This window comes from Oncorhynchus masou, chromosome 31 (assembly GCF_036934945.1).
Source record: "Oncorhynchus masou masou isolate Uvic2021 chromosome 31, UVic_Omas_1.1, whole genome shotgun sequence".
NCBI lineage: Eukaryota > Metazoa > Chordata > Actinopteri > Salmoniformes > Salmonidae > Oncorhynchus > Oncorhynchus masou.
This window is the reverse complement of record NC_088242.1, coordinates 26588955-26601253: the sequence shown is the minus strand read 5'-3', so window position 1 is coordinate 26601253 and position 12299 is coordinate 26588955. Positions and strand designations below refer to the sequence as shown.

General features: G+C 42.1%; 1 protein-coding gene across 2 annotated transcripts in view; it reads left to right on the top strand.

The window, feature by feature from the left end:
* snx29 (sorting nexin 29) overlaps positions 1-12299 on the top strand; it is a 120484-nt gene that overhangs the window by 81344 nt on the left and 26841 nt on the right. The window contains exons 17-19 of one of the 2 annotated variants that reach the window (XR_010452860.1): positions 325-380; positions 3350-3431; positions 5094-5161. Coding sequence is in view for 1 of the 2 variants with exons in the window: in XM_064950522.1 (XP_064806594.1) it covers positions 325-380; positions 3350-3431 (138 nt within the window). In the remaining variant the exon portion in view is untranslated. The remainder of the gene's footprint in view (positions 1-324; positions 381-3349; positions 3432-5093; positions 5162-12299) is intronic. The other variant, XM_064950522.1, reaches the window with a different exon arrangement.

Here is a 12299-nt window from a genome sequence, read left to right as displayed (position 1 = left end):
AAGAGGCCCTATGGTGTCACGCACTACACTATGAGTTCCAATTGTTTTTTTAGTGTGTACAGGACGTTGATGTGAGAGTGGTGGTGATGGGAGGGGGGGGGCAGAGTATAGTAATGTCACAGTGCTCTGCTTCACTGGTCACACAGAAAGACGCCCTCTCCCTCAGGATCTACCCAACCCTGCTGCTCAGACACAGAGGGTTGTGGAAAGTGGAAATGGATGAAAGGTAGCTGACTTAGTAACGCAGTGACATTTTGTATAAACAGTGACATTTTGCTCTCTCTCTTGCTCTCTCTCGCTCCATCTTCCTCTCCTTGAATAAAGGTTCCTGGTGACCTGAGCCAGACTTCTGACGACCCCAGCCTATCAGATTTTGAGACGTAAGCACCTTCTATCTCCCCATATCTACATCTAGAGTATATCTCTTATCACATGAGCAGTGTCTGTCTATCTCTACTATAAACAGTGCTTTCGGAAAGTATTCAGACCCCAATCGGAGGGCCTTGTTCAGGGAGGTGACCAAGAACATGATGGTCACTCTGACAGCGCTCTAGAGTTCCTCCCTGGAGGTGCGAGAACCTTACAGAAGGACGAGTGGCCAGACAGAAACCACTCCTCAGTAAATGGCACATGACAGCTCTTGGAGTTTGCCAAAAGGCACCTAAAGACTCTCAGACCATGAGAAACAAGTCTGATGAAACTAAGATCAAACTCTTTGGCCTGAATGCCAAGCGTCATGTCTGGAGGAAATCTGGCACCATCCCTACGGTGAAGCATGGTGGTGGCAGCATCATGCTGTGGGGATGTATTTCAGCAGCAGGGACTGGGAGACTAGTCAGGATCGAGGCAATAATGAACAGAGAAAAGTACAGAGATTCTTGATGAAAACCTGCTCCAGAACGCTCAGGACCTCAGACTGGGGCGAAGGTTCACCTTCAAACAGGACAACGACCCTAAGCATACAGCCAAGACAACGCAGGAGTGGCTTCGGGACAAATCTCCGAATGTCCTTGAGTGTCCCAGCCAGAGCCCAGACTTGAAGCCTTTCAAACATCTCTGGAGAGGATCTGCAGAGAAGAATGGGAGAAACTCCCCAAATACAGGTGTGCCAAGCTTGTAGCATCATACCCAAGAAGACTCTAGGCTGTAATCGCTGCCAAAAGTGCTTCAACAAAGTACTGAGTAAAGGGTCTGAATACTTATGTAAATGTAATATTTCAGTTAGATATTTTTTTGAATAAATTAGCAAAAATGTCTAAACCTGTTTTTGCTTTGTCAATATGGGGTATTGTGTGTAGATGGATGAAGAACAAAAACACAATTTAATACTTTTTAGAATAAGGCTGTAACAACAAAATGTGGAAAAAGTCATGCACTGTATATGTATATGTGTATCTCTGACACCACGGCTCAGCTCTGCAATTATCATGTGTATCTTTATCACCTCAGGTGAGGGAAGGTAGGTGACCGTTTTCAGATGTCTCTGAAAATATCCTTCTTCCTCTCTTGCTGCTGGTCTCTCCCTCTACCTCTCTGTTTGAAAATCTGTGACATTGAGTGAGAATGACAGTCTTTAAAATCAGGCGAGGACAACCCCAGCCCTGTAGATCCCCAGTCATAAGACACTAAACCATTTTCATGGTAAGCTATATACTCTGTATATTGTAAACATACATTACTGTGTACAAAATATTTTCCCTGATATAGACTGACCAGGTGAATCTAGGTGGAAGCTATGATCCCTTATTGATGTCACTTGTTAAATCCATTTCAATCAGTGTAGATGAAGGGGAGGATTTTTAAGCATTAAAACAATTGAGACATGGATTGTGTGTGTGCCATTCAGAGGGTGAATGGGCAAAAGGAAAGATTTAAGTGCTTTTGAATGGGGTATTAGGTGCCAGGTGTACCGGTTTGAGTGTCAAGAACTGCAACGCTGCTGGGTTTTATTTTCATTGTTTTTATTAGTTATTTTCCTGTGAAGCACATTGCATGTCTGAAATGTGCTGTATAATTAAAGCTTGATTTGATTTGAATGTCCACCACCCAAAGGACATCCAGCCAACTTGACATGACCGTGGGAAGCATTGGAGTCAACATGGGCCAGTATCCCTGTGGAACACTTTCGACACCTTGTAGAGTCCATTCCTCCAAGAATTGAGGCTGTTCTGAGGGCAAAAGGGGGTACAGAAGGTGTTCCTAGTGTTTTGTACATGCAGTGTATATACAGGTGTTGTCCTAACTGCTAATAGAACCTGGCTAGTACTTTATGATAACTACTTTATTGAGGAAAAAGGTAGTTAAAATGTGCAACTGTGACATGTGGCTGTCTCACCCAGCTATCTTAAGATGGAATGCACAAACTCTAAGGCGCTCTGGATTAGAGCATCCGCTAATGACTAAAATGTAGAAATGTTTAAAATATATATATTTTGAAATGGCTATTTGTAAAGAAAGCCTGTTGACACTAGCTCTTCTGGTCCAGGGATGACCCCTGTCGTCTCATTAGGAGAGGAGTGGTTTAAAACAGAGTTGAACCAAGGTGGTCACCCACTTGACCAGTTTCCTCATGTCCTCGTTAGCGCCGGTGAAAAGAGAACACTGTGCAACCTTTGTGAGGGAGGAGGGAGGGAGGCTGTGTCACTGTGCTGTTTAAATCAGTTATGTCTCTTATTAAACACAGAGAACAGGGGTAGAGGACTAGAGGGCTGTAACACCTAAATATTACTGGGTGCCTGAATGGCAGCCTATTCCCTATATAGTCCACCACCTTCAACCAGTACCCATAGGGCTCTGGTCAAAAGAAGTGTACTATATAGGGATAGTGTGTGATTTTGAATACACCCTGGGTGTCTGAAACACTGTGTTCCAGCAAGGTGGTAGTAGTATCCTCTGGTGGGAGGTAGTGAGGAGCAGAGGTCAAACCACATACAGGTTCACATTTTATCTCCCTTTGGGTTCTTTCCATTTCCCTAATGAAAGGTCTCCTCCTGGAGTTTTTATGTAGGTAGCCATTTTTTTATGGTTTAATACTCTCTTTGCCTGACGACTCATCCTGAATTGAATTCCGCTGCTCTGTCGATTTCCCCATGCATTCATTGTGGAGAAGAAACGCTAGTGGCCGTGGTGTTTGGCCGGAGTGGTATGGATGGGTAGCCTGGCAAATATCGTAGCGCTTCATGATTTATTCTTCCTGACAACGTGATCTTCATATAAGCGTAGTCGTAGTGAATTCTTGAATCTATTGAAGACCCTCTCTTTAATGTCGTAGTATATTTTATGAATGACATCTTTCCTGCGACGAATACTACAGTATCTATAATCCTTACTGTGTATTCCTCTCCCGCAGGGCTCACCGTGCTCTCATCAATGTCTGGATTCCCTCTGTGTTTCTGCAAGGACGCGCTTCTAACGCCTACCATGTATACCAGGTAACACCAGATCCTAGTCTAATAAACAGGTCAAGACATCCTCATTTTCTGGTATCCCATTTTTGTGTTTGGAGTAACTAGTAAAGACTAACACCCAGCATATGCCCTGGCCTCGATAACTGCTTTTTATTGTACCTAGCACGTTGACGAGATGTGAAACCTCAGGTCTCTCACTGTGTCGCCTTCCTTCCTGTTCTCCCTTGAGGGGGTATGTGTCACTGCCCTGCTCGGTTCCACTCTCCTCTGTCAGGATGAGGAGCCACAGTGTAGCGAGGTGAAACCAGAAATGATGGGACACGACAGGTGACACAACCTCAGCAGAGAGATAGTCGAGCGTGATTGGCTGGCTCCCGGACTGAACTATGGACAAGTCTGCTCTTGTATCTCTGCCACTGCAGTGTGGTGTGAAGACATAACACGCACCCCTGGACAGAATAGTATAGGCCTGGGCAGTGCCTCCAGATGTTAACCCGATAAGTAGTGGCAGGAGGCTGGTATTGGAGAGGAAAAGATTATGGCTGATAAGACATCAATGATCCGATTGGTACAGAAAGGTTTTGCTGGGAAGTTCAGTTGACGGATTTTGCATTGCACTTCTATATTCTAGTTAAATGGTTACGTAAATATTTTTCATTGATTTAATGACACCTGTTTTTACTAGCACTTTTAAACTATTGCTTAGTCTAGCCTCAGACAATGGCGGTATCCTGTATAGGCTTTTGTGCCTTTGTGGTGTGTTCTCAGGGGTCTATTTGTCTTCTAGATCCCTACGGACACATTACTATTGTTCTTAATAGACTAGATAGATGAGAACGGTTTGCCATTGTTGGCTGTGTGTGAAAGGCACTTTGTATCTTCCTCTCCAAGGCTTAAAAACAGACGTGATGGGTCACTCATGCCAAAACATTGGAGCTGTATGCGGGATATATGAGAATAGGTATTTCTCATACAGAAGGTGCATACACCTGTTCTTAAATAGCATTTGAAAGAGAGACTACTGGTATTATAGAAATTGAGTTCTAGAATGTGTTTTAAAAAAAATGTGATGTTCCCATTTCCAACCAGCCAACCAGGTGACAGCAATCCTCGGCCATCCATTCCAAACATCCTGTTCCTGTACTGTTCCAATAACAGCAGGGCCTAAAAGCCAGCACCACCCAGCAGAACACAACATCAGAATCACACAACTCCGTTTCACTCTCTGCTGAACTGAAAATGATGGAGAGCGGAGAGAAGATAAATAGAGAGAGAAAAGTGAGAGAGAAATGGGAGCCAGAGAAGCGTGGCATTCTTCTCTGCCACTAGATTACAGGGCATTTATTGAGCAGGCAAATTGCTTGTTCTCCATTCTGTCTTTGCCTTTCTCAAAAGCCACTTTTCTTCTCCGTTTAAAATGACTCAATGTAGACAGAACAAGGCCTGGGATGCCCATAGAGAGAGGGAGGTTGTGACGGTTCTCACTATTATCACTCCTGTTTTGTTCTCCCCAGACGAGCTCTCCGTCTCTCCCCTACTCTCTCCCTCTCTCCCCCCTCCTTTCATGAGACTATAACGGCAGTTGGAAATTATTGTTGCATTCTCATACGATACCAACAAGAAGATATTATAGAAATGTGTGTCATGGAAAAAAATAAGAAAAATGGCTTTTCTCTTCTCCCTCAGAGTAACAAGTAAAATAATAACAGAACTGAAGAGCCCTTCATTTGCCAGGAGATGACGGATGCACTTTGGTATGTTGTGGTGAAAACATTCCTTCCCTCCAAACGTCTCTTGACAGAACCAACATATCAAATCCACTTACATTCCCAGCGTAGCTAAAATAAATATATATATCTTCTAGAGTAGACGAATTGCTTAAAGGAAAGTAAAAGCAATGTTATGATTCATGGGAAAACTCTTTGCTTAGTTGAGCACACACACTGTACACAGATTTATTTTACCTCTTGTGATGCCAAGTGAAGCCCTGTACTCAAGATCTAGTTTTTTTTTTTTTTTTTTTTTTAAAGGAGTGATTCCCTTTGATCAGTAAAAAGAAACTGAGCCAATCGCTTCCACACAAAGTCAGGCCTGCTGCAAACTTTCCCATATTTTTACAACACTAATGAGATTTGATAACTGCTTTTCTCTCTCTCTCGCTCGCTCTCTCATTTTCAATTCCAAATATTCCGGGATACTACTGTAGTTTCTCAGAGGAAAGCTGAGTGTGTGTGTGAGGGTGATTTGAAAGCGAGTCACAGACACACTAATCGAGCATTCAATAGGCATTATATAAGCTACCTTTGGCTTCCTGTTGGAGCCAAGCCCTTGAACATGCACATACTCGAAATAGAAATCAGCTATAACAATGAATAATTGAGTCGTCCTCGTTGACATGCTTCCAACGTGTGCTGTTCCCATCCCATAGATCCCATAGGTCCCATTCCCCAGAGGTGCACTGTGGGAAAAGTGCTAATGATGATAATCTCTATATTGCATGCAGTTGACTTCACAACGCGCTGAGAGGATTCATACAATGGAGTGGTGGACAGTTTACGTAGTTCAGTCTGCAAACTCTTTGTGTATGTGAGTGTTTCTTCTGCCAAAGCCTGAGACTGCATCTCATTGGCTTCTTTGCCTATGCAAATGAGGGATATCATATCCATAAGTAGACCAGAGCCCATTATTAATCTGATTCCTAATTGAGATGATGATCAAGACTGTATAGATGATGGTTATGGTAATGGGGGCCCTTGATTATCGACCTGGTGGTAGTTGTTTGTGGTGGATGTTGATTACTATGATGATCGTTGTTTTTAGTTGCATCGATTCGTCATAAATTGGATCTCCACTGTAAAAAGACAAAGATCGCTTTAGTTAGATTTCCACCTGTAGAAGAACATGTTAGGCCAGTCAGAGAACTGAGAACACGTTGTACCATCTGCAAATATATTTGGAAGGAAATAACCATCAAATAACTCAGATATACAAAGATAATAACGGCAATTCAGAGAAGATGATGTTAAGGCTGGAAGGTGACAGGAAATTGCCCAACTTTCTCTCTTGGTAATTTAAATCAGAATTGCAGCGGCTCTAGATTGCAGAGCCTTGCTAGGCTGTTTGATCTTTGTCTTGTGAGGGGCTAGTAAGTGGAATCTCCAATGCCGTACCTCAGAGTCCGAGTCAACTCAAGCCATTAATTTACTATAGTTCCTGGGAACACTATGGGGCTGTGTCTCTAACCTCCTCCACGTCTCCCATCTAATTCTCTCTCTTTCTCTCTCGTTTATCCGTTTTCTCATTCCCTCGCTTTGCCACTTCCTGCCATACTCATTAGAGTAATGCTACGAACCCGACTTGTGACTTATTCATTCAGGAGAGAGAGAGGGTAGGGGAGAGGATAAGATGGAAGAAAGAGAGAGGGTGGGAGAGAGAGAGAGAGAGAGTAAGACAAAAGTGAGTGAGTATCAGTATTTTCACTGGCGTTTGAATGCAAAGTTGTCCCTGGCACAAGAGTGACAGTGTTCATCCAGTGACAGCATTCATCTATCTGTCTATCATCACATAGCTCCTTGTTTTATCAGAGCTTGTAACAAAACGCTGTAATCCATCTATGAAGGTTATGACAACGAGAAGGTTGTACAGTTTGAATGCAGAATGGCTGAGGTTATGCAGAAATTAGCTTGGTTGCTCGGAATGACTTTGGAAGATTGTAGGCTGCATGTGATGAGGATGCATAGTCAAGTCAAGGTGATCCTAGCTTTCTCCTGCTGCTCTTGAACAAACTATGTGCTGTAATCATAAAACTGTTTACCATTATGGTAGATTTACCTCAGGTTCTTCCAGAGGTAAACATATTCAAGTACTTAATCTGTACCACTGATAATAAACAACAACATGTTGCTCTCCAATCATTAGTCAACAACATCACTGTTCATTTAGCGACCTCCAAATCCTCTTCTCTGGATGGAAAGGAGAAATGTGAGGTACATTTTAGGAGTGGCTTTTACAAGTGACCTTCCTAGTGTTTTAGAAGTTCACAGCCCAATCATAAACAAACCTTTGCTTCCTGGGGAGAGCAGGAGTGTGTGGCGGGGTGAGATGGACTTTAGTGCACAGATAAACATCTCACATTTTATCGGTCTACCTGGAGTATTAATACATGGGTGATGTAGTTCTCAGTGTTCTGTAACTCTGTTAATGTTCCAGAACTCAAACTTCAAGGGTATAATTTGATACCCTTGAAGAGCCTTGCTGCCCTCAACTTTTAAGGGTATATGACTGAGAACTTAATTTGGCTAGTGAATATTGATGTCTACAAATGATGCGACAAAAGTAATCCATACTAATCTACTCACATCATACGTCAAAGTATTTGAGTTGTACATCTAATCTTGCAAAAATAAAGTAACAAAATATTTATCTGTCTGTCTGTCCGTCTGTCCGCCTGTCCGTCCGTCCACACAACCTTCTCTCTCATCAGTTGTGTAAAGCAGGATTTGTGTATGCATGTTCGATCTCGTTAAGGTCAAGTCTGGGTCGTAGCTCGTAGGTCAGAGTATTGTACATGTACCAAGGATGTAATTTAGAGTTATGTGTCAACTACATTTATGTGTTGTACGCATGAAGATGAAATATTTATCCACTCCAGAGAGCCAGAGGTTAGAGTGTGCACTAATGACGGTGTGTGTGCCCTGGTTAGCTAACTGCTCTGTCACTCATGATGTTACAGCAGGCCTCACAGTGATTTTATGTTTGAATAGTATGTATATTAATGAATCACAAACCAGTGTGTCATTTTGCAAACTCATTCAGCAGGATGACTAGACAGATTATGGTTTGAGAATGATGTGAGATGATACTATGATCACATTTAAAAAATGTCTATTGCTAGTAGAGGTTGATCGATTATGATTTTTAAACGTCGATATCGATTATTGGAGGACAAAAAAGCGGATGCCAATTTTTAAAATGTATTTGTAATAATGACAATTACAACAATACTGAATGAACATTTATTCTAACTTAATATAATACATCAATAAAATCAATTTAGTCTCAAATATATAATGAAACATGTTCAATTTGGTTTAAATAATGCAAAAACAAAGTGTTGGAGAAGAAAGTAAAAGTGCAATATGTGCCATGTAAGAAAGCTACAGTTTAAGTTCCTTGCTCAGAACATGAGAAAGCTATGATGAAAGCTGGTATGAAAGCTGGCGGTTCATTTTAACATGAGTCTTCAATATTCCCAGGTAAGAAGCTTTAGGTTGTAGTTATTATAGGGCTCTCTATACCATTTGTATTTCATATACCTTTGACTATTGGATGTTCTTATGGGCACTTTAGTATTGCCAGTGTAACAGTATAGCTTCCGTCCCTCTCCTCGCTCCTACCTGGGCTCGAACCAGGAACACATCGACAACAGCCACCCTCGAAGCAGCGTTACCCATGCAGAGCAAGGGGAACAACTACTCCAAGTCTCAGAGCGAGTGACGTTTGAAACGCTATTAGCGCGCACCCTGCTAACTAGCTAGCCATTTCACATCGGTTACATGAGCCTAATCTCAGGAGTTGATAGGCTTAAAGTCATAAACAGCATAGCTGCTGGCAAAACGCACTAAAGTGCTGTTTTAATGAATGCTTACGAGCCTGCTGGTGCCTACCATCGCTCAGTCAGACTGCTCTATCAAATCATAGACTTAATTATAACATAATAACACACAGAAATGCGAGGTCATTAATATGGTCGAATCCGGAAACTATCATCTCGAAAACAAGACTTTATTCTTTCAGTGAAATACGGAACCGTTCCGTATTTTATCTAACGGGTGGCATCCATAAGTCTAAATATTCCTGTTACATTGCACAACCTTCAATGTTATGTCATAATAAAAAAAATTCTGGCACATTAGTTCGCAATGAGCCAGGCGGCCCAAACTGTTGCATATACCCTGACTCTGCGTGCAATGAACGCAAGAGAAGTGACACAATTTCACCTGGTTAATATTGCCTGCTAACCTGGATTTCTTTGAGCTAATAATGCAGGTTTAAAAATATATACTTCTGCGTATTGATTTAAAAAAAGGCATTGATGTTTATGGTTAGGTACAGGTTGGAGCAACGATAGTCCTTTTCCGCGAATGCGCACCGTATCGATTATATGCAACACAGGACATGCTAGATAAACTAGTAATATCATCAACCATGTGTAGTTATAACTAGTGATTATGATTGATTAAGTTTAATGCCAGATAGCAACTTACCTTGGCTTCTTACTGCATTCGCGTAACAGGCCGGCAGGTGGACTAGTTAACCGTAAGTCTGCCAGATTGAATCCCTGAGTTGACAAGGTAAACATTTGTCATTCTGCCCCTGAACAAGGCAGTTAACCCACCGTTCCTAGGCCGTCATTGAAAATAAGACTGTTCTTAACTGACTTGCCTAGTTAAATAAAGATTAAATAAATAAAATCTGCAAAATCGGTGTCCAAAATTACCGATTTCCGATTGTTATGAAAACTTGAAATCGGCAATAATTAAATCGGCCATTCCAATTAATCGGTCGACCTCTAATTGCTGGTATTATTAGTCACCTCTGTTATTATGATGATTGTGGTAAGGATACTAGTTCATGGCAAGATGCTATTTTACTTAAACAGATTCAATGACACTGGGAAGGGTATCGCTTCCTCCCTCCAACACACACACACACACACACACACACACACACACACACACACACACACACACACACACACACACACACACACACACACACACACACACACACACACACACACACAGAGAGTGTACAGCCGATAAATCTTCTGCTGAATATTTTTAATGGAAAATTTCTCTCCTTATACGCTCTTATCACTCCGCGTCCTCCTCCTTTTCTGCAGTCCTCCAAATGGATTATATTTTCTGCCTAATTTGGCAAATGTTGTGTCCCAGAGTGGACCGAGAAATAAAGAGCGAGAGATGGAGGGTAGGAGAGAGGGAACGAGGGAGGGATGACATAAGCACTACTGTTCCGCTGCATGTACTTTGCTTCACTATATCGCTGTCTTACACAGCCCTGAACAAACTGTGGTGCTTCAAAATCACGTTTTATTGTCATTTGCACAAGTACAGTGAAATGCCTTTCTGGCCCGCTCTTTCCCAACAATGCAGTAATAAATATCAGGAGTAAACATATTATACTATAAAATAAAGTAAAGTAGAACAGAAACATAGGAGAAATAGAACATGAGTACCATATTTATAATGTGTGGTGGGGTTAGAGGGGTAAGGTGACTTGGCATCAGGATGTATGATAAACAGAGTAGCAGCAGCGTGATGCGTGACGCACATGATGATTGTGCGTCCGTTATTTAAAGGGAGAGATCAAGCTGATCCTAACTGTTTCAGGCCGATTTCCATTTTGCCCTATTTATCAAAAGTGTTGGAAAAACATGTCAATAATCAACTGACTGGCTGGTTTCCGCTCAGGTTATGTCACTGCGACCTTAAATGTCCTAAATGATGTCATCACTGCCCTTGATTCTAAGCAATGTTGTGCTGCTATTTTTATTGACTTGGCCTAAGCTTTTTATACGGTAGACCATTCCATTCTTGTGGTTCGTCTAAGGAGAATTGGTGTATCTGAGGGGGTCTTTGATCTGGTTTGCTAACTACCTCAAAGAGTGCAGTGTATAAAGGCAGAACATCTGCTGTCTCAGCCACAGCCTGTCACCCAGGGAGTACCCCACGGCTTGAGCCTAGGCCTCACGCTCTTCTCAATTTACATCAACAACGCAGCTCAGGCAGTAGGAAGCTCTCTCTTCCATTTATATGCAGATGATACAGTCTGGCCCCTCACCGGATTTTGTGCTAAATGCTCTACAACAAAGCTTTCTTGGTGTCCAACAAGCTTTCTCTTCCCTTAACCTTGTTCTGAATACCTCTAAATGAAAGGACATGTAGTTCGGTAAGAAGAATGCCCCCCCGCTACTTCTGAGGGTTTATAGCTTGAGGTAGTCACCTCATACAAGTACTTGGGACGATGGCTAGACGGTACACTGTCCTTCTCTCAGCACATATCTAAGGTTAAATCTAGACTTGGTTTCCTTTATCATAATTGCTCCTCTTTCACCCCAGGACCATCATACTCATGCTAGTTTACTCGACGCAAGACCCACTGGTTGATGCTTATTTATAAAACCCTCTTAGGCCTCACTCCCCCCTATCTGAGATATCTACTGCAGCCCTCATCCTTCACGTACAACACCCGTTCTGCCAGTCACGTGCTGTTAAAGGTCCCTAAAGCACACATTCATGAGTCTTTTCAGTCCGCTGAAGCTAGCGACTGGAACGATCCGCAATGTTTTGTTGTTTTTTGTTGTTGAGCTGGACAGTTTTATCTCCATGTCTTCATTTAAAGACTAAAGATTATGGACACTTGTGGCTGCTTCACGTGATGTATTGTTGTCTCAACTTTTTGCTGTTGTCTGTGCCCAATAATGTTTGTACCATGTTTGTGCTGCTACCATGTCGTGTTGCTACTGTGTTGTGTTGCTGCCATGCTGTGTTGTTGTCTTAGGTCTCTCGTTATGTGGTGTTATGGTGTCTCTTGTCATCATGTGTTTTGTCCTACTTTTTCCCCCTTTTAAACCCAGCTCCCCTCCCAGCAGGAGGCTTTTGGCCTCTTCTTGGTAGGATGCCATTGAAATAGGATTTTGTTCTTAATTGACTTGCCTATTTAAATAAAGGTGAAATAGGGTGTCAGTGGAAAAATCTAAATAACTTTGCATTAGTCTAGATTCATGATCAAGGTTGTTTTTCACATTCATATTTCATATCTCCATATTATCCTTCTCTCTGGGCTTTGTTGTAACGTCATGTTTACTTT